At 39.5% G+C, this 23691-nt stretch overlaps 1 protein-coding gene across 3 annotated transcripts in view; it reads left to right on the forward strand.

The window, feature by feature from the left end:
- Positions 1–23691, forward strand: part of scny (scrawny) — a 228270-nt gene that overhangs the window by 168584 nt on the left and 35995 nt on the right. For all 3 annotated transcript variants that reach the window (XM_067136030.2, XM_067136028.2, XM_067136029.2), the window contains one exon: positions 14596–14789. In XM_067136030.2, the coding sequence (XP_066992131.2) occupies positions 14596–14789 (194 nt within the window). The remainder of the gene's footprint in view (positions 1–14595; positions 14790–23691) is intronic.

Here is a 23691-nt window from a genome sequence, read left to right on the forward strand (position 1 = left end):
GCCAGAATTTTATGCAAAATGACAATAATCGAAAATGCGTTAACCAATCGTGTTTATTTTATAATATAAATACTGGTAATATAATTATATAATATTATTTTATATATTTTTAAACTGTAAATGAATTGTAAATAATTTTTTAATGCCTGAATTCCTTGAATAATTTACGCACCCAAAGTTTTTGACTGTGTTTCTTGTCAAAAAAGTGTTAATTACACGAGAAAACACAGTAGTTTCAGCCAACATAATTCACTGATCCATGTTGTCTCTCTTCAGTCACATATTCGCATATCCTGTTTTTGGTTTCTGGAAACTTTGTTTGGATGTGATTTCTGTTCCCTTATTTGGTTATCAGCTGCCCCCACAAAAGTCAATAGATTTAACTGTGTATTATAATTCTAAGCATACATTGTCAAAGCCCATTATCTTGACCCGAGACAGTTTAGTTGCGAAGATATTCTGTCAAAATTTAACATCTTGGGCCTGCAGTACACAATCTCTTCTTTCCTGAGAGAACTACGAGGACGGTTTGAAAAGTTCTCAGAATCACCGCTAGATGTCAGTGCTAGAGCAACGAGGTTCTCGCACAATAATCACACATCCTTTGTGAGTGAACACGTGGCGCGTCAGTGCTCTAGCTGCAGGAGTGTGGTAGTGACGACGCTGTTGTTGTTCCCGCGTCGTGATTTGTGACGATGGAAACAACTGCGATTCGAGCAGTGATTAAATACTTTGTAAAGAAAGGTATGAAAGCAAAGGAAATTCATGCCGACTTTCAGAGCACACTGGGGGACTCTGCTCCTTCATTTTCAACTGTTGCCAAGTGGACCAGCGAGTTTAAATTTGGTCGGGAGAGCTTGGATGATGATCCGCGTAGTGGACGGCCAAAAAGTGTTACGACCCCAGAATTTATCGCAAAAGTGCATAAAATGGTCCTGGAGGATTGTCGACTGAAAGTGCAGGAGATTGCTGAAGCTGTAGGGATGTCTTCTGAACAGGTATATTATATTTTAACTGAAGAATTGGGTATGAAAAAATTATCCGCAAGATGGGTGCCATGGCTCTTGACATTGGACAATAAATGCGCCAGATTGGAAATGTCCGGACAAAGTCTGGCCCGTTTTCAGTGCAACCAACAAGATTTTTTGCGCCAGTTTGTGACTACAGATGAAACTTGGGTCCACTACTATACCCCAGAGACAAAACAGCAGTCAAAGCAGTGAAAACATGCTGATTCACCACCACCAAAGAAAGTAAAGGCAGTGCATTTGGCCGGAAAGGTCATGGCCTCAGTTTTCTGGGATGCAAAAGGCATTCTGCTGATATATTATCTTCCTACTGGCCAAACAATTACGGGGCAATACTATGCAAACCTCCTAGACCAACTACAGGAAAGGATATGCGAAACAAGGCCTGGTTTGGCAAGGAAAAATGTCATCTTTCATCAGGACAATGCTCCACCGCACACAAGTGTTATTGCCATGGCAAAACTTCATGAACTGAGGTACGAATTGTTGCCACATCCACCTTATTCACCTGATTTGGCACCATCAGACTTTCATCTATTCCCCAAGCTGAAAATTTTCCTTGGTGGACGGAGATTTTCTACAAGAGAAGAACCGTCAGCCGAATTGGAGAGGTATTTTGCAGGCCTGGAGGAATCTCATTTTCGAGATGGGATCAAGGCATTGGAACATCGCTTGACCAAATGCATTAGTCTACAGGGAGACTATGTTGAAAAATAAAAGCAGTTCCACCGAGGTAAGATACTTAATTCTAGTACATTCCGAGAACTTTTCAACCCACCTACGTATTTTATGTACTGTGGAATGCACAGGGGTTTTTTTTTACCTCATTCCCTGTCTCATGTTCATCCATGTAGGATCTGAAATACACCACAACTCCATGTTCCTCGTGTGCCTCTAACACTCCAGCATTGCTTCATATCCTACAGACTTCTAACAGCAGTAAATGCCCTGTATCAAAGTGATATCTCCGTTCCTTATCATCTCTTTGAAATCAAATTGAAATGCGTACTAAAAGAGTAAGCTCTTCATTCCCAATTGATAACCTTGCCCGAACGTTACTCTTTACTAAGGAAAATTTAATGTGTCGTCCTATGCAATACATAACTCCATCATTAGATAGAGTAATAAAAGTCAAACATGTTTCAGCTAATTTGAGCCATCTTCAGTGAAAAAAAGGGCTTACATGTTATTTACATAATAGAAGCTGAAAATGTGTTAAAAAATGAAGGAACAGATGTAAAACAAAAGAGACATGACAGAAATAAAAAAACAATTCAAAATATACACATTTCCATTATTAGATGGAGTAATAATCAACTTGTTGGAGACATCTTCTGTGAAAAAACTTAACTTATGAAGAAGAGAATAAAACAAATGAGATAAGACAAAGTGTTTCTAGTGAGGTTGTGGACCTCTTAGTATAAAAATTTTGCAGTGTGATATACTAAAAACAGGATGAAATTACTGTGTTAAAAATTCAGAATTGGCAGTCTGTATTTGTAAATTCACCATCACCACGAATAGGGGAGCAGAAAACTTGGGAATCTAAATTTGAGAGGAGACACATGCCAGGCGAAATGTGACACGTGATGGTAAACTGTCAATGAATTTCAAATTTTAGAATAATAGCACTCTCAAAAGGTCTCGATGATTGTTTCCAATGTTGGGTATTGTAAATAGTTAGGAGGGCAGTGAAAAAGTTGAGAAGCTGTGTTAGAGAAGATGCATGGTAAACTGTATGTGACCATAGTGGAAACCGTCAGTGAAGTTCCAATTTATTAAGTAGTTGTCCTTTTAAAGCGGCCTGACCTTTAACGGTCCTGTACTTACGATCATGTCTATTGTTGGCTCAGCAGTGCTTGCGTCCTTGCATTTTCTTCCTGGAAAGATACACAACCACTAACTTCTTAATGTCTTTTCAACTGAACATTGGTGTCATCTGCTGTATATTTGCAATATAACATCTGCAAATGATAATATAGCAATAAATACATTGCAAAAATTATGTTGCAGGTAACCACATTTAATCTTTTCCCTTTTATTGCAGCTTTTCTCTTCATTTTAAGAATATATCCCACTGCTAGTAAAAGAACCGCAACTGCTGCTTGCCTTCCCTCGATTTTAAAAATAAAATTCCATCAAACCTTATCAAATCGTGTCATTCCTTCACAAGATTTGACAGTTTTTCGTGTGAAGTATTGAATTGAAACAAAAATTAGATGGTGTACAACAGGCATTAGCTGCTGGTTTCCCACCCTCAAGACAGAGGTTCGTCTCAAAAGTCGTGTGGCGTCAGGGAGGACATCCGGTCTTAACCCCTGGCCAAATCCAAAAGGAGCCTGCGTGATTATAATTTGAGTAAATAATAAAGCTAGTATATTTTCAAGATATGTTGAAGGGTTCACTGAAAGGCTGTGAGGGTGATGAAATGCTCCTACCGCATTATTTGTATCCACTTGGAATGAATCGGTTTTTCTCGGTTATGAATAATCTTACTTGTCAAAATTGATTGTTCTTCAGAAAGAGACAACAGATCGATTCAGTTTCTAGTCCAGTCTACTTCTTCCTTTTTCCTTTTCATGCAGGCTCTGCTATTTTGCTTTACGTCCTCTAGTCCTGTTTTCTGCATCAGCTGAACGAACTTCAACAACTTGCATTTCTTTTTACAAGCAGGCCATTCTCCTCCTGGCAATTACAGTTTATTTTTCCATATAGTTTCCTGCTTTGGAAATGCATTTGTCCCAGCATATGGGCAGCTTTTTGATGCCCTCATCATAAACAGAACAGAGTCGTGTCACCACAAAGTCTTCCGCACTCTTGTAATCTTCAAATCGGGAGTGTAGTGGTGGACTCATGTTTCATTGCTGGTTCCTTCAGATTCTCAGTCAAAAGGCGAGGGATCCATCTTGAACACACTTTGCGGAACTGTGGGTCGTTTGTGATGATTGCTTGACAGCTCTCATAACTGATTCCGACTTGTTCTGCAATTTCTGATACTCTCGCCCGTCGATCGTCGTCAATAATGTCTTTAACCGCACAAATGTTTTAGTCTGTAATACTGGTCCGAGGACAGCGATCGTGTTGCTGGTTTTCCACATGTTCTCATCCTTCCTTGAACTTTTTATGCCAGGCAAACACACACACCCTTGACATTGTTTGATCACTGACCTGTGCATTCAATCTCTGGCAAATTTCCGCTGCTGTAACGACTTCACGAGCAAGAAATTTTATAATTATGCATTGTGCAGTGGAGGAGGCACCTGTTGCTTCGACATTGTTAGCGTTACTGATGAAACAGTGGGAAATATCTAACAGCATGCTCTCCCCACTCCTAAGGGTCCTGCCTAAGCATAGCAGAAGCGCGAGGCCATTCCTGCGATCTCTTGATGTTCAGGAACAAAAATCCTGTTTATATTTAATCGACCTTCGTACATATGTCGCTTGGTGGGCCAGCATTTAGTTCCATATCCTGCTACTGAGCAAATTATTATACGTATATACAAGATGTAACAATAAGGTACGGCCAATCTCTCAGAACACATTCCTCAAGAAAATATGTTATATGGACATGGGTCCAGAAATGCTTTCTTTCTATGTTAGAACTAATTTTCTATAACTACAAAGTACATCACTGGCCATTATTCAGAAGAATTCTTACTCCAGAATAGTGTTGATCATTCAAACATTCAGTTTCATTAAATATAAAGAACGGTCATATTTTGTGTGATGAGTTGCTGTCCATTTTAACGCATTGACAACGGGCCCCGAATGTCGGCTGCTACTCTGTGTAGATCAGATAGTTCAAGTCTCCAAGAAAGAAATTACACTGCTGCACTCAAACTACTGTAACTCGAAAAGCATTCAAGATATCGACCTCAAACCTGGAACATGTACTCCGTAGGTTGCTTAGTAGTCCGTACGTTGTGATACCTTTCAGTGCAGTACTGTTTGTGGTTCCATTTAAAAGTCTTTCTAAGCACAGTGTAGTAGGAATGCCCTGTTTGTGCCATTCGTGTACTCATTGTTTTGAAGTATGCAAGGATTTCTCTTAATGGCGTTGGTGTTTGCCGTTAATCATTAGAAATATCTAATTCTCTGTCACTCGGTACGTATTATAACCGGTCTGTAGATAATTAATCACAATTATCGGTAGCCATTGGCAACTGCATACACCGTGGCATGTTGGCATCCGTAGTGGAGCTCTATATATCCAACATTATTTTGTTAAATACATGAAGGTTTAAAGAAAGAAAAAAAGATTCAACGATAATTTTCATTCCATGACTATACAGTTTGGAACTCCTAATCTCGCCCACAATTTCATCATTAATCAAAGAAATACAAAGTGCATAAAAGCGAGAAGTTTCATAGCCTGTCACCTACTGTTGGCTGTCACATACTTTCAACTGAGTAACTACGTGCCCCATGTGGCACATTCAAACAATGTATCTGCATACAAATGTTGAAATACTTTGTCGTCACGTGGGGCACATTGATACAGTGATTCTCGGTGTGTAAGAACACCTGAGTATATATGAAGTTTCCACGGCTACAAAGACTGTACAATTTAAAAAGTACAGCAACACTAATATCTACAACCCTCTACTCCATGACATGATTGAAAGTAGTTAAAATTATAGTCAACAGATAGCAAGCACAAGCTACAAATGCTGCCCGTGCGTAAAAACTGAGATCATATAGATGTTGATTCCCATAGGGAATCTGAAATGTTTGTCCTGAATGAGTAAATTTATAATACCAATATAAATGGTCCGTTATTGGACATTATAAATTTTCCAGCTAACTCATTCTTGGTTGCCAGCGTTTCGCTCTCATGTGCTAGGGTGGGCTCATCAGTTGGTAAAGCTCTTGGAAGCTGGTCTTTACCCCTTCCTCCTTCCTCTCAATCCTTGAGGAGGTCTGATGGTTACAGAACCTTGCCTCTTTCCAGGGACCGAGTCACATTTGGGCTGCAGCCACGTCTCGTAATGCACATTAAAAATGGAAAGGTTTGCCAGCAGCCAGCAAATCGAGAAGCCACCAAGTCAAGTCTGGTACCTTATGACTCGGGCAACTCCAGTGGCAGCGATTCTGACAAGAAGCCAGGCATCAATTTTTGATAATGAGACAAAGTCTCTTAGTGCATTGGCACTGCCGGTGGCTCCAGTTAGCCTACGCAGTGGCCTCCACGGTATGCACTAGCCAGCGTATTGGTAGGTGTGCTAGGTACCAACTGATGAGCCCACACTAGCACACGAGGGCGAAACGCTGGCAACCAAGAATGAGAGCTGGAAAATTTATAATGTGCAATAATGGACCATTTATATTGGTATTATAAAACTGAGATCTCCGGGGCCCGTCAACAACACCAACCACAGTACTAGAGAGATCTCCGGGGCCGGTCGTCAGTGTGTTAAATTCTCTCGAAATATATTTTTGGAAAATTATTTCTTGTTGTAACGTTTCAGTTTTTTTCTTTCTGCAAATAAAAGTTCGGACTTTCTTTTCTGATTTGTAAATGTTTTTTCTGTCAGTGTTCATGGAAACATTTCCTAAAATCAGTTAGGAATTTTTTTAATCCCTGAAGAAGCCCCGTACAAAGACAGAAATTTGTAAGTATTATAGGAATTAAGCAATTTTGAATACTTGTATGTATACTTTATTGTCATTTTACAATAATACTTCCCCTTGTAAAATCAGTTGTTATTGGTATTATTAAAATTGTTGCCCTACACATGCACGCACGTTCAGTATGCACGTGGTCTCTACAGTGGAGTGGGAAAAAGAAGATGGCTTGTTCTACCTGAGATATGTTCTGTTGTATGTTTATCAAGGTAGACCAGTTAAAATTGTTTTGCTGTTGTGTATGGTAAAGCTCTTGGAAGCTGGTCCTTACCCCTTCCTCCTTCCTCTCAATCCTTGAGGAGGTCTGATGGTTACAGAACCTTGCCTCTTTCCAGGGACCGAGTCACATTTGGGCTGCAGCCACGTCTCGTAATGCACATTAAAAATGGAAAGGTTTGCCAGCAGCCAGCAAATCGAGAAGCCACCAAGTCGAGTCTGGTACCTTATGACTCGGGCGACTCCAGTGGCAGCGATTCTGACAAGAAGCCAGATATGCCCATCTTAGAGGACCCTACCACACCTCTCTCCTTTCCTAGCCCTAAGAATGTCTGCGGCCTGGATCTGTTTACGAAAACTCCTCCGCCAAAAACTGTGGAACTAACCAGAGTGCAGAAAAGTGTGGTTAAGTCCCCGAGTGCAGAAACTGGTGCTGAGAACTGCATGGTGTCGCCAGCTAAATTTCTCTCTAGTAGGAAAATTGAAACTGAGGCGTCGAGTGTGCGCAGAAAAATTTTCGATACGGACATGAGCGAAGGTTTGCACGTGAACACGGTGCTAACGACGTCGCGAATCGCCAAGGGCAACTGGCAAGTGACCGACATGTCGCTGCACAGCCCGTCGTGTCACAGTGAGAGCAGCACCAACAGCGTGGCCAGCTCGACGACGTCATGGGCCGTGTCGGACGTGAAGAGAACCCCCAAGCGGGCGCCTTCCTGCCGTGCCCCGTCCGCTTTGGACAAGAGCGATCCAGAAATGGAGAGCTGCCTCACCAAACACAGTAAACCTTTGGCCCAGCACCAAGAGAGCTCTACACCAGACCCTCAGACCAAGTAAGTCCTCTTCACTTCTTTGTCTTGGTGTAGGGGTCTTGCATGACTTACATCAGGTGAGTGTGTGTATGTGTGTGGAGTACTAACAAACATTTATCATTCAGGTTCTCCTCTTTCAGATCCTCAATATTTGTTGCTTTGTTGGCTGTATGCATGCATTGTTCCTCTCCTGCCCTCTTATGACAGACCTTCAAGTCGACAAGTTTGAAGTCTCCAGCTTTGATCAGAAGTTGAAATCTGGCACGAACAACTCTCTGTTATTGTAAGATTGTCTCTCTAACTCCACAGCTGTCAACTCGGTCAGATCACTGTTGGGTCATGTTGCTCTTAAGAGTTTAACAGGTTATCTTAAGTGAGGCGAGTTTTATTGCGATAATGAATGAATAGGGTTTTATTATTGAATGAATATCCATCATATCCCCTTATCCAGCTCCAGCTGGGTTGGGCCATTAATGGTACATCCTCTCTCTGTCCACCATTCTTCTGCAATTCTGTTCCTTTCTAGGTTCCGTCTTATACTGGTCTCGATCAAGTCTTCCAACTTGTTCTGGGTCTCCCTCTTGCTTGGCTGCCATCATCTGTTTCTGTGTCCTTTCCTCCTCCATCCTCTTTACTGGTCTAAATCATCTTAGTTTATTCTTCCCAACAAATGTGTGTGTTTATTGGTTTGAAATGACTTTGACACAATATGACAGTAGCACATCCATTTACTTTCTGAATAGTACAAAACACCGGCATTGAAGAGGTGAAGGAACGTTAAATCAAGCATCCTATATTTTATTTTGTATTTAAATTTTGTTTTTGCTAATATGACTTCTGTATGTATGATCGTGCAAGTGGAGGTGGTGGTGGTTGTGGTGATGATTATTATTGTGTTGAGAGAAAATACAACTAGGCAACCATCCCTTTCAAAATTGAAAGTATCAGCAAAAGCAAGGTAAGGGCCACGAAGGGTGTGAAAATGAAGGACTCCCTAGGTCTCGCAACCTAATACCGTAGGTGTTGGTAAAGAACAAAAGGTGTACACAATGACAGGTCAAATCACACATGAAAACTGGATCTGTCAAGATGGCCCCTTAGTTATAGTTGATGTCAGCTCTCCTGATGGAGCTGGCAGAAATGAGCTTGTTAGGGGCTGAGAAGGGATGGATGTAGAGCCAAGCTTGGTGAGGAGAGAGCCTGACCTGCCATTGTGTTCATCCTATTATGTGTATTCCTTTCTGTTCAGTGACCGGTTAGTGTGGGAAAGGACAAATGTGAAGACAGTAAAGGACAATCTGTTCATATACATACACTGCCGTGTTCAAACAGATGGGCTGCCTCTTCCTCGATCCCAGTTTTTTCTATGTTTCTTCTCCATCATGATGAATTTGTTTTGTAGCTTCTTCAAGAGAGCAGAATTGAAGAGTTATTGAGGATCCTTTTGACTTGGTCATGAAGTAGGAAGTGCAGGATAATAGTAAACCAGATAAAAAGAAAGATTACATAAAATAAATTTCCTTGTGCTAAGCATGTATTGTCCTAAGTATCACTTTAGCAATCCTTATCATGTATTCTACCTTTACAATACAATTTGAGTGTTAATAGAGATAGACTACATTAAAATCAATACCTGTTTCATCCCTAGTGGGACATCATCAGTTGACACATGAATAACAGACTTTATGAAGATTGTCACATGAATATTGGTACATACACACAGTGAAAAATATGTTCACTTTATAGATAAATACGACGTATGACGTCTTGTCCTTAAAAAATCAAATGTGGCTGGAACTTCGTGATAAAAATTTCAATCCATCAACATCAATTAGCTCAACATATGGAGGGACTCCTCAAGAATAACTATGACTATGAATTATGTGAGGATATAAACGGTCTCTCTGTGGCAATCAACTTTGAGTTGGTACTGAGCTACTGTGTACAAAACTAATTGAAAATGATACAATCCATGTTTGGGATGGTGAACTGAGTGAAAATTAAGTGAGCCATGTTAATGAATAAGCAGCTAGTCCAGTACCGTGCGGGTCTTCGAGAAATTCCAATGACGGGCAACCCATATTCAATAAACAAAATAATAATATGCAGGCTGGGCCATGCACATCTAATCATGTGAAAACAAACCAGAGAGTATGGGGTGAAAATGTGACGTTGTGAATAAGCCAAGCCCAGAATTAATTTCATAGCTACCAGGAGGTACTCAACTCAGCTTGTTTATCGATAATTATTTTGCATCCTTTCATTTCTTGGAAAAGCTGCACGAGAAAGGGCCATATGCCAGATTCGAGTGGAAATTGCTCCACTTCCAAAGATTCACATTGGTTAAAAACAAATAAAAACCGTGGTACCACAGGTATCGCACTTATGCTACAATGATAAAAATATTATGTAGCCTTACCTGTATCTTGTGTAGCTCCTGCAGTATGACAGAATGTGGAGTATTGCTGGGGAAAATGTACATAATAGTAATTCAGCCAACATTTGTGTGGATATCCTATGTACTTGGTCGAGGTTTGACCAATTTGATCAAAATTATTTTGTTACATCAGCATCAAAAACTGGAAGTGGTACTGGCCTCCAATTGCATATTTTCTGAACATTTTCTGAACCCTTTGACCCGAAAGGACAAAGAGGAGAATCTAGACCTGCTCAGCTGCACTTGGTTCATGTTTAGGGATATATTCTATCTGGTCTCATTCAACAGGAATACTGCGTATGAAAGTTTCCTCCGGCATGTTGGCTGAAGTGCACATTGATGGTTTGTCCTACTACTTAGAAACCAGAGGAAAAAAAGCAAGAATGGTGCGTGCAGTATGGTAAAGCAGCCAGGAAACAGTGCAAAAAAGTGTAATGCTGCCACGTTCTTTGCTTTGAGGCATTTCACTCGAGCTAAAAGCTAAATGGTTGTGTGTTTTAAGCTATTTGCAGAGTGACCATACTTGCTGAAAAATTGTGGTATTTTGTTAAAAATAGGTAATACAAACAAACGAATGTTGTCGTATTGTGTTGGTGTACTGCACTGTGCACACTACTGCCGGTCTTCATCTGAAATAGCATAATTCACCCCAGGCTCAACAGCGACATCTGCGGTTGAATTACTTGTCTGTATACAGTTCTATCTAGGAACAGTATGGCATTAGAAGTGGACCCAGTCTTCAGCACGAGACGATTAAAAAGATGGGAATATGGAAAGGATTAGGTCATGACATTCATAGATCTCATAGAGACATACAATAGTGTTCCTAGGGAGAAAGTTTGGGAAACCATGGTTGAAAAAAAAAAGACTGGGTACACAAACTGAAAACAGTGCAAGCAGTGCACAAAAAACTCTGTCAGCAGTGTACAGTCTCCGTTTGGAAAGACAGGATGATTTAGAAATGAAGCTGCACTAAGACGAGTGTGTGCTGTCACTTCTTTTGTTTCTAATGTTTATGGACAAAATTGTAAAGGAGACATAGGAAGCATATGGGAATAGGGAGATGAAGTTATTACTATTTGTTGATGATATTCTGGTCTGGGGAACGAACAGCAAAGAGGTGCAAGAACAACTGGATGCACTGAACAACAACATTGAAAAGTTTGGTGTGAAGATCAGCGCAAAGAAAAGCAAGACAGTGGTGATATGAAGAGGAGAAAGACAAGGGAAAGATAATGTGAAAATTGGTGGTGAAAGCCTTGAAATGGTTGACCATTTCAAATACCTACAGAATGAATTAATGCAAAATACAAGGCTGGGCATGGAGATTAGCAGGAGGGCAATGCATTCTACCAGAGTGTAAGAAACCTTGTTTGGAATAAGGAGGTACCAAGGAGGTATAAAGAGATAATTGTGCACCCATATTGACCTGGACAATGACAATTAGGTAGAAGAGTAGAATTCAAGCTAATGAAATGAAATACCTAAGAAGTATGATAGGAAAGACTGATTGAGAAGCAAAAATTTGAGAAAGGAGGTCAGAATGGAAAGCTTAAATGAGAGAATTGATTGGAGTAAAGTAAGACGGTTTGGACATATAAAGAGGGTGGAGGAGGAAAGAATACTAAAACAGGTGAGGGAGATGAAGTTTCAGTGAAAGAGAGCAAGAGGGAGACCTAGGAGAAGGTGGATCAATTCGTTAAGAGTGCAAAACCTGTACTGGAACAAACTGGTGGAAGGAGAGAGGAAGATGCAGAAGTGCCATAAATGTCCAGACCTGGCAGGAGCTGGATAAGGGGAAAGAAGGATGATAACAGTGCTTTAGGACTACACTCCCTATAACATCCCTATCCCACACTGTTCCAAACATGTTTTGATTGCCTCATATCCCAAGTTCTTCTACAGTATGTGTGTGGATCTGTTAGTTTGTGGTGGTATCCCACACTGTTCCAAACATGTTTTGATTGCCTCATATCCCAAGTTCTTCTACAGTATGTGTGTGGATCTGTTAGTTTGTGGGAGACACACACTTGGTGGATAGCGTATGCTGGTCCCTCTGCTAATTATATTCACGTACATAACGAAATAGTGAGTAGAAATGAGTAAGAAGAACGGGAGGTACAGCTCACAATTTAAATTTACCGTGATCACGTTCACAGAAAATAACAAGTTTCATGTAGAGCAATCACGAATGTGCTACTGGCATAAACGAAAAGAATACTTGCAGTGTGCCAAGATGTTGGATAGCCTTATCACTTCAGGAATCAAAATGAGGCCAGTATCCAGAAACCGAAAAAAGAAACTAGATTAAGAAATGGCAGCTGTTCAATTTCTCACAAAATGCTAATTTTGTAGGTGCTGGAGATTGTGAAGAAAAGCAATATAAAGATTTTGCCGTTTATAGCAAGCGGAGGGTGGCTCTGTGGATCATAAAGAGGAACAACCTTTCTCTTTGCTTGACATCTGTATGCTATAGCTCATTCCATGTTAAGAAAAAAAGTATTGCTCTTATGACAACAGGGTTGCCATATCGAACGGCTCTGCTCAACACTATCATGGGAAAACGGTGGCACATAAATTCGTGAAATTCAGTATTTAACTTCAAGACAAAAAGCAGAAAAAACTAAGCTACAAATTATTTTTACGAACTAAAGGGGACGGGTGTACAGGGGCTATTTTTTGTTTTTACAGAATCAGAGGTAAAGTATGGCACATAAAAAACCTCAGCATTGAAGTTTAAGGCAAATTGGGGGAGAAAATAGACGAATAATATTTGTGGACTTGAGAGGTGAGGGGTGCATTTAAATGCATTTAATAAATTTCTCCAGGCAATAAAGGCTAGAAAACAGATTCAACAAATAAATACTGTAGATGACTACAAAACATCACAGTATTACTGTTAAAGATAGAAATCACACACATAGGCTTGTCGCATAACTCTCACTCAACACAAGACAATTTCGTACTGATTTAAAGCCTAAAAACACGCGCGCAATAAATACTGTAGATGACTTCACCACAGAAGTGAGCTGCTGCAGTGAGGGAACTACACGAGGCTTGTACCAGAGCAACACAGAAGAAGGAAAATGATGGAGCAATGGCTGTTCCTGCCATTCTGCTTCCTCCACCATACAAATGTATTTATGAATAAGAAAATGTTATTTAGTTATCTTAGCTCACGGGCAAAAATGCCGCATTCTTTTTTTATCTATCTTTCTTCATAATACATTACAAAGTACAGTATAATATCCCTTAATCACGAGGAATTATGGGTGCCCCAGAAGGGGTGTGTCCACTCCTTGTAGGTCCATAAGAGCAATACTGTTTTCTTAACGTGGAATGAGATATAGTGATTGCCAAAGGATCATACTGAAAAAGTTGTGAAATTTCATCAAATTTTATATTAAAAATTTACATAATATTCTCTTCCATTGTTCGAGGTTCTGGAATGCTTAAAAAAAGGTGGGGAAAATTATGCAAGTAAATCTTTATTGTCTGGGATAAAAAGGGGGTTTAGAGAATCTAGCTGGGATGGATGACATCACAGATGTTTGTACTGGTTCACGCTCTACACACACAGTGTCACACTGATCTAGGCTTCAGCTGAACAAAAATGGTGTTGAAATGTAGTTCACTTTTTAAAATACTAATAATATAAAGTTTCGAACATGGAACTGTGAACTTCAGTGCTATATGGGTGAAGACATCAGAGTTTATGTTTAAATAAGGCTGTCAACCTTTCCTACCACTCAGCTTTTACTAAAAGACCATGGTTACACAAAGCATTGCTTTACAAAATATTAAATTATTTTTGAGGTACAGCCCTGCATTTGTCTCGTGGCAAAATGGGAAACCACGGGAAACTGGAGAGCTGTTGGGCACTAATCCCACCGTTGACAGCTCTGAAGATTGTTTTCCATTTTTACACCAAACAAATACTGGGACTGTACCTTAATTAAGGCCATGGTGGCTGCTACCTTCCTAATCCTCCCATCTAAAACCTTCTTTATTTCAGTACAACATTAAAATGCCAGCAAATTTTTAAAATATGTTTTGAATGTGAATTTGATATGTACTTCATTCCTCTTGTCCTTGCTTGTACCCCATATATATAGAGATGAATTTTTTAAGTAAACCACTGGGTCAAAATTTATGTTTATGGTTCTATGTTAATACTGCTAGGTCAGTTTCTCAGATAGCCATGCTTAATAGTATTCAGAGGGAGAGCACTTCATGTCTTGCCAGACACTCCTGATTTTGTCCTGCATACATCTCTTTGATCGTCTGGGCTTTTTTTCCCCTCACTCTCCTTACCTCTTTCTATCCAATTTTGTTTACTTTTGAGATCTGAATGTTTGTTTTCGTTTTCAGCAAAGCAGCATGAACACCAAAAGAAGAATTTTGTAAGAATTGGAACTACTTTATCCTTAGGCATTGGTGTGTAGGAGTGTTTATACATGGGGCTTTATCTCTACAGGCCAGCATCTCACTGCAACGGCAATGCAGAAGAAGCCAAAGAAGAGAGCGAGGAATATGAGTGGGTAGAGAAAACGCAAGAGTCCTTGGGCCTGTCTCGCTGTAATGGCCAGCTCAACGGGTGGGACAACAAAGATCGTGGTGAGGTGGCCTCCCATCTAGCAAGACATTCTCACCAAGGCTATGGACCATCAGGTAACTTCTGTTATGTCAAGTTAATATTGATAGCAACTGCAGATGAATTAAATTTTTCTAGCAACTTCTCAATGTCCAAGAACCCTTACCTGATTTGATAAAGCTTAGCCTATGCTCAAGTTGAAACAAATTCAACAGTATCTAACCGTAAAAGGTATAGGGGAGAACGGGGCAAGTTGATGGTGATAGGCTTCCTTTCAACATTCCGCCGGAATATGACGTGACTTGCGCCTGTGATGACATGTTTATTATTGCTCACCTTTTTATGCAACAGTTCTACAATGTTCAAAGTTCTTATTTGAATTATTTTTTCATAAAGTAGTAAAGTTTAATTTTATGTCAATCCGTCATCTTGCTCCGTGCCTGGGGTAAGATGACAAGCATTCTTCTCAACTGTTTCAACACGGAACTTCACCGAAATTTGTTACAGGAGCACACCATCAAAACTTGAAGGAACTTAATTTTAATTAAGTGCTACACAAGAAAATACATTTCTAAAGAAAATAAATTGTAAAATAATTTTAAAATGCTTCAAATAAATTTTTAATAATTTTTAGAAATTCATGCTAAAATTAATAACTAGGTTCTGCTATACAGTACATTAAATACAAGAACTGTGAAGAAAACAGTTTCAAACTGCAATAGGCCTATACTCAGCCATATGACCGTCCACTATCTTCATAACTGGAGCAGTTTCCATGCCACCACACTTTACAGTTATTGCACTGACTCCACTCTTCATTTGGAGGATGAACATACTTTTACCCACACACAGCAAATGCAGAATTTTCTTGTTGCCGATTATTGGTAGATTCGGATATGAAATCCAACTGCCTAGCTACTTTCTTCTCTAGGTTTTACATTCCTGCTCTTTCTTGAGCATTTTTTTTTAATGGAGCATGTCCTTCATCAGTGTATTTGTTATGATGGATGCTGATCTCCTTAGCCCTTTTTCTCGCTGTGACAGGCCTTTTAAGCTTGAGACAGTGGTCGAATATCATATATCGTCAATGTTCTGGGCTATGGTGATATTGACACTTCAGGTTGTAGAGTTTTATCACAGTGATTACTAATAGCCGTATCTTCTTCTGAAATTGAAGTGTCAGGGACCGAAGATATATCCGCATATTGATTACTCTCATCGTATGCTCATGAGGTAGAAGGTTGGTGCTTTTCTTCATAATCTCTTTCTGTTGTCACTACTGGAGAGTCATCTTCCTCATCAAATATTTGTGGATTGAATGGCTCAATTCCACATGCTTCATAGTTGCATCACAAGACATCTGAGATTCTATGACAGCATGGATTGCGGCTATCATGCGTACTTCATCCCAGTCCCATCTGTCTTCCGTTGATAATTTCTAGGAATTTCTGTAATTAGCCTAAGAGTATGGGTGACTACGTGTAGCCTAGACCTGGCCTGGGGTAAGATGACTATTTCGTCAACTTGCCGCAGTCATCTTGCCTCAGGCTGCTTAGGAAGCGGTTTGCCCTTATAATCAACAGATGTCTTACAATCTAGACTCAGTTAGTATTATTAGTATTATTTATTAATGAACAAAACAGGCGTTCAGCCCCGAATACACGTTCATAATAATAATAAATAAATAAATAAATAACTAATAATAAACGCAGTCCAACCCAAGCCACCACCCTCCACCACATACAAAATAAAATGAAATGAACACCTCATCAGCCTGTTCTATGTTTACAATCTGCTGCTGGTGTTGCAACTTGCTGCTTGTTATCACTCACACGTACCCACTCATCACGCGACCTTCTTGCTTCAGCAATTCCATCACCTCTATTGTTCCCTGACCTACTCCAAAATAAGCTACACCAGCAACATTACACTATTGCATACCAAACCAGCCATGACACTAACATTGCATTCAATCTTTCAGATTCCACCTCCTATAGTACAAGTCTAAATAATAACAACAATATTCCGTCATAACATTCCAATCCATCATACCACAGCTTTTACCAAACAGCGTTAACATTGCTTCATATCATTTCAATCCGCCATAACACTCCATAATAAAATTACCTCTCCATCTCCCAAAAATTTCGACCATGCATAACAAATACCAATCACGCCTATACCAACACCTCTCCAACATCATACTCCTTCCTCCTCTCCATACAAACAAACCACAATTTACAAAATTGTAATAAAATCACCTCCCTCCAGCTCCAAAAATTCAATACTCATACCAGACACCAATACAATAATACTCTCTCCCAACTTCCACGAATTCGGCCGTAAATAAACCATCTCAATACCATACCATACATCACCCAATCATACATACTAAGCCTCCAATGCTTCCGACACCATATCTCAGCAATACAACACATACCAACACCTCTCCAACATCATATTTCTTCCTCCTCTCCATACAAACAAACCAAAATTTACACAATGACAATAAACTCACCTCTATCCAGCTCCAGAAATTAAATACTTATACCAGACATCAATACAATAATACCACCTCAACACTTTTCCAACACCACATTTACCACCACTCCTCCAACTCCAAATATCACAATAAATATATCACTTCACCATTACCACATCTCAGCCTTCACCAATTATTTACCATCATAACCTAATGAAATTACAATGAATAACCAATACCAGTCACGCATATACCAACACCTTTTCAACATATTTCTTCCTCCTATACCACTTCTCCATTACCATATTTATACCACCACTCCTCCAACTCCACATATCAACAATAAATATACCACTTCACCATTGCCACATTTCAGCCTTCACAAATAATTACCATCATAACCTAATAAAATTACAATGAATAACAATTACTAACATATCATAAAACAAACAGACCATGCAATCCTGCCCTCTTACCCAACTCCACCTAACTAAGTACTCCGTCCCTATATTCCCTAATCCATTAGAATTTTAACATACTATCCCCTTCCCTTATACAGATAACTATTCCACCCCCCTATTCCCCTGCCCACCCTCTAACTCACTCTCCTTCATTTTACTCTCGCAGGCCTTTTTTGTCGCACAAAAATACCTGTTCAATTCACCCCCTTTTTCCCATTGTTTAATAATCCATCTCAGTATTGCGTTCTCATCTCCTCTCCCCAGTATTTCCCGATGCTCGGCACTCAAAAATCCATGTCTTAACCCCCTCGTTACCTCACAGTCTCTTAGCAAGTGAAACTCATCATTTACATCTCCACAAAGTACACACCTTGTCTTATCCCTGCCTTGTAACCAGCCTTTATTCCTTGGCAGACCTAAAAGCCACCACATCATCCCATATCGTTTTGACCTATCGACGTATCTAATATTCAACCCTGCTATCTCCTCTATTTTCGTCAAAACAGTCAGCGAATTTCTTAGTCTGCTTTCCCCCAATAATTTCTGCCTATGGATATCTCTAATTCTCCTTTCCAGTATTTTCATCCCTCTCACTTCTGTCTTTGACCAAACCTCCCCCCACAGGTGTCCTAATCCTATCCTCTCCAAATATCCCTTTATTTTTTCTAACCATCCACCCTTATACATGCTCTTAAATTGCTGTACATATGCTGCCTGTAAAACTCTCCCACCTTCCTGTCTTTTTAAATTCATCCAATATCTAACTATTCTTTTCACACCCTCTGATTCCAAATCCTCCCCACACATTAATTCCGCCCCTACATTTGCTGTACACCTCGGTAAGCCCATCACTAACTTGGCAAAACTACTAACAATCCTTCTTAGTTCCTCTCTTTTCTCATCCAGCCCCCAAACTTCTGCTCCGTATAATACCCTCCCCACGATTACCGACCTGAACACGAGTCTCAGTGTTTTGTAACTGATCCCCGGGTACTTGAGTAGCAAATTTCTGACTGAGGCTAAGGCTGCCAATCCTCTATATTTCATTCTTTTGATCTGGTCACTCCAAGTTCCTTTATCATTAAAAATAACTCCTAGATATTCCAGCTTCCTTACCTGTTCCAATCTTTCTCCCTGAATTACCCAATTCCCTTCTATCTTTCTTCTTTTGTTCACCTGTACTACCAATATTTTAGACTTATTTCCATTAATTTTCAATCCCCATTTCCTCGCAAATAGCATCACTGACTCTAAGGCCCTATTCATCGCCCCTGAAGTTAACGTCATCAATAACACATCATCCGCAAATATCAGTCCTGGCACTTCCAAACCATTAATTACTGGTACAGCCCAATTTTCTGCCCCAAACCCCTCTAAAATATTGTTGATAAATAAAATAAACAGTATTGGCGATAACTTGCATCCTTGTTTTAAACCCACCTTGGACTCTAATGGTCCACTCATTCTCCCTTCTCCCAATTTTACACAAAACCTGACGTCCCTATATATTCCTTCCACTGCCCTCAACATCTTCTCCGAAATCCCTAACCTACCTAATTTCTCTAGTAGGGCCTCTCTATTTACCTTATCAAAAGCTTTCTCAAAATCTATTGCTGCTACATAAACCGTACTTCTATCCATATTCTTATACTTTTCTAAAATAGTCTTTACTATCATTATATTATCCACTGTTCTTTTCTTTTTCCTAAATCCCCCTTGGTAATCTGTCAAAATTTCATTTTCTTCCGCCCACCCGCTTATTCTGTTCGCTAGCACCCCAGTATATATTTTACTCAAAGAATCCAACAGAGATATACCTCTATAACTGTTCACATTGTTCCTACTACCCTTTCCCTTGTATATAGGGCATATAATTCCTGTTTCCCATTCCCTAGGGTAATTTCCTCCCTCGAATATCCTATTGAATAGTTTCACCATGCCCTCTATCATCTCATTTTTACTGATTTCCTTCCAAAACTTATTATTTATACCATTACACCCCCCGGCCGACTTCGCTCTGGCTCTGCTTATCACTCCCCGGATTTCCTCTCTTGTGATTTCTTTATCCAAGTCTTAAATTGCCACTCCCCTATTCCTCCAAATTACTTCTTCTCCCGAACCTCTCCATCTATCACCCCCCTTTTTTCCTAGTAATTCATCGAAGTGCCTGACCCATTGCACTTCCTCAATACTCGTTCTCTCCATATTCCTTCCACCCTTAATAATTCTATTAATCTTATCCCAGACTCTCTCAAAATTGTTAGTCTTGCAGTCATTATTTATGGCTTCCATTTGTTCCTCTAACCACGTCTTTTTTGTCTCAGAGATTTTCTTTTTATACTCCTTCCTCAATCTACAGAAAAACTCCCTTTCTTGGCTCCCACCTTTCCTTCTATATTCTCCTAACGCGTCCATCACCTTTCTCCGCAATCCTTCACACTCCCTATTAAACCATTCTTCTCCCTCTTTCTTATTTCCTTTTCTAGCTTTCACCTTCTGCGCTATCATCTTTATTGGATGTAGCAACAATTCCAAGGCTTTATCAGTATCATTCTCTTCTAACGCCCCTTCCCACCCATATTTCAGAAGATGTAGCTCCTCCTTTACTACCCTATTCCAATCCCGGCCCACCTTCTCTGTCCATTTGTACTTATTATAACCCCTCCCTCGTTTATCCTTTGTCTCATTTTCCTTCATTGTACACTTCTCTTCCTCTCTTTTCAGCATAACCCTCACCGGGAAATGGTGTGCTAGACTCAGTTAGCACTGAAATAAGTTGGAGATATATTGGTATTTAAAGAAAATAAAAGTTAATTCGTATTGTGAACACACAAGTAGTAGAAGCTTCCTGCACATACCTCAGATATTTTAGTGCGACAGCGCCAAACAGACGACCCCTTACCACTGCTTGTCTCAGACTGAAAGGAATTTCCTACTATGTGTAAGTTATACGTGTGGGATATCGGGCTAATTTAGCGAACAATACTACAAAAGTTATGGTTGATTCGTCATCTTGCCCCGGTTGCCCCTACAAAATTAAAGTGTTGTGCCCAACTCGTAGCATGTGACATTAGCTAATAGATCAGTAAAATTAAAAATCCACCTTTTCAATACTAATATTAAACTAAACATGCCGCATGATACGGTAGCCTATATCTGGGCTAGGAACATACTTGTGTTTAAATTTAATAGCGTAGTGCATATTTGTCTTGCGATTGCCTAGTTATGGATGCAGGAAAAGTTGTGAAATGCCTTACCAATGAAGAGAAAATTAAAATCTGTGAACAATTTAATTTAATATTAGTATTGAAAAGGTGGATATTTAATTTTACTTATCTATTATTCTCGGTTCAATACGGACTTATAAATAAAATTCTTAAATTTAAAGACACTAGCTAGCCATTATACCTGTTGGTACAATTACAGAAAACATATATTCTTAATTCTTTCAACAGTAAAGTTACCTAGCAGAGATGAGTGGTGGCAGAAGCAAGAGAGAACACACCTCAATGAGCAATAGCCAGTCACTGCAACAATATTGTTGATTAATTTTAAAGGCATAGGGCATTGCAAGTCCTCTCTTCCATGAACTGTATCGGTCCAGACATACGATGACTTCACATGAAAAACAGCTCGGAGCAAGAAAAATTAAATAATGAATATAACTTCAATATATTCAAGTTCTCCTATAACTAAAATAATGTAAGTTTTATTATGTAACATGTCTGTTCGCATGTCAGAGGCAGCTGCGAGAGGCACCTGTACTCCACATTGGGAGCAGCGTGATCAACTGCTGTCGGTATCTCTAAAATGCCTTTGGGAGTGGTGACCCCTTCGTACTGATATCCTATATGATGAATGTACTGTATGGTTTATTGGAAAAAGTTAAGGCACCCTATGGAAGCAGTGCACAGTGGACAACCAGTACAAAGCCATGTAAGAATTAGAACGGCAAATGTTAGGACACCGAACGATAGGACAGAAGAAATTTTTGACAGTCATTCAGCGAATAGGGTGAAGGAGATGTGATGCTAGAGATGGATACAGGCTGTTCTACAGCAGAGGACCTTAACCTAAAAATGGAGAAGCAATGATACTGAAAAAGTAAATACAGTACAGTGAAACCTCGTTAGTGCGTTCCTCATTAAAACGTTTTCCTGCTAAACACGTCATAAAGTCAAAGTCCTGATTCTCATCCTATTAAATCAGTATAAAAATACCTTGCTTATGGCATCGAGAATTTTCGCTATTACAGCTTTGTACGGTCACATTTTTCCTAGCCCTGAAAATATTATCATCCCTTATGAAAGAAACGTGATTGCTTGAGTAAGAGCTGTCGCCACAGTTGCGTGATTATGAAAAAAGGCCTTAAATTCCTGAACTTCACAGGATAATTTGCACCTTCAGAGTGCAAGCCGTTAGCCTCAGGAATGTTCGGTTTTGCTTGTCGGTTAGCAGCGAGGTTGCTGAATAACAGTGAGCCTATTTGTGCTTGTGTTTTGCATTCCATTAAGAAGTTAGACATTTATTCTGTGTTGAGTGGTACAGTGAATTGTAGCGAATATATATTTGTCGCATGATAGGTAGCCTATATCTGGGCTAGGAACATAATTGTGTTTAAATTTAATAGCATGCTGCATATTTGTCTTGTGATTGCCTAGTTATGGATACAGGAAAAGTCTTGAAATGCCTTACCAATGAAGAGAAAATTAAAATCTGTCAAAGTGGGCTGGCATCCTCATCTTCAAGTGCACAGAGGTCGCGAATGTTGAACTTGCACCTTCGAGTTTTGACTCGATCGTTCGAGTGGGTCAAAGCTTATTCAAAATGGCGGCCAAAGTTATTCCTGCCAGCCGCACATGGTAGAGTGTAATGTAACCTCCAATTCGTTCTCAAAGAATGTGACCATAAAATTATGTTTAATAACTCAGTGCTCCAAAAAAAAAAAGGCTTCTACTAACATTCGTTTTAGAAAGAGTGTGATCTGCAATAATACTTCAATATTTTTATTGGCCCTTGTGCACATAATTTCATAATTGTTGTTTGGTATTTTTCACACCTTTTTTAACACTTTCCTCTCACCTTTAGAATTGGTAGATATACTGGTAGTTAACACTGTACCAGCAGATGCACGATGTAAAATGCCCTCATGTCAGAAAAATTCGGATTTACCCATATCTCTGTTGAATAGCTTTTGTTTGTATATTCTGTAGTATGTTTTCTCGCTTAACGCTTTTTTTTTTGAAACTATTTATTCGGGGTGTCGACCTAAGATGATCTTTTGTCCCTACTGGGCAGCATATGTTATGAATAGTGACGAGAATTATACGCACTAAAAACATTTAAAATAGGCAGGCATATAGGCTCTTAAATTAACCAAAATAGACACTAATGTATAAAATAGGAATGAAAAAATTACTTATAGTTTAATAACACACTCAAGGAATTTACAAGCAATGTTTCAATGTTTTCCGGTAACAATCTTGTTCTCCTCTCATGAGTAATATTTTTGTACTGAGAGAAAGATCTCTTAACATCACATGAAGTGATTGGACAAAACTTCAATGAAGTCACTTCATCTGGTTTTATTTCGCTGACAGCGGCTTCCTTCCCAAAGGTTCGGTCAAAACTTTCCTGACATCTTCCACAATCCTGAATTACTCCACCAGGGCCATGCCACTCTTCTCCAACTTGGTGATTGCTCCCGGCAGCTTGTTAAAATTTGAAGATGCTCCGGCTTATGCAGGGCCATATTAGCTCCCAACATTGCAGTACATAGGTCTGAAGAAAATGGTTGTTGGTCACTGCCCAAAGTGGACTGGTAGAAAGGCTGCGTTGACACAGATTTCTCTACTTGTATCAGATGCATCGCAGTATTTCTAAGTTGATCTATGTGGTATTTTTCTGACATTTGATCTGAAAAATAATAAAATTGACATAAATTACATTGTCCCTATATCTTAAATTTCTACAGTTGGGCTTATTGGCAATAATGCTTAGTATATATCAGGCAATTGTTTCGTTTAAAAAAGACTT

Source organism: Anabrus simplex, chromosome 1 (assembly GCF_040414725.1).
Source record: "Anabrus simplex isolate iqAnaSimp1 chromosome 1, ASM4041472v1, whole genome shotgun sequence".
Taxonomy (NCBI): Eukaryota; Metazoa; Arthropoda; class Insecta; order Orthoptera; family Tettigoniidae; genus Anabrus; species Anabrus simplex.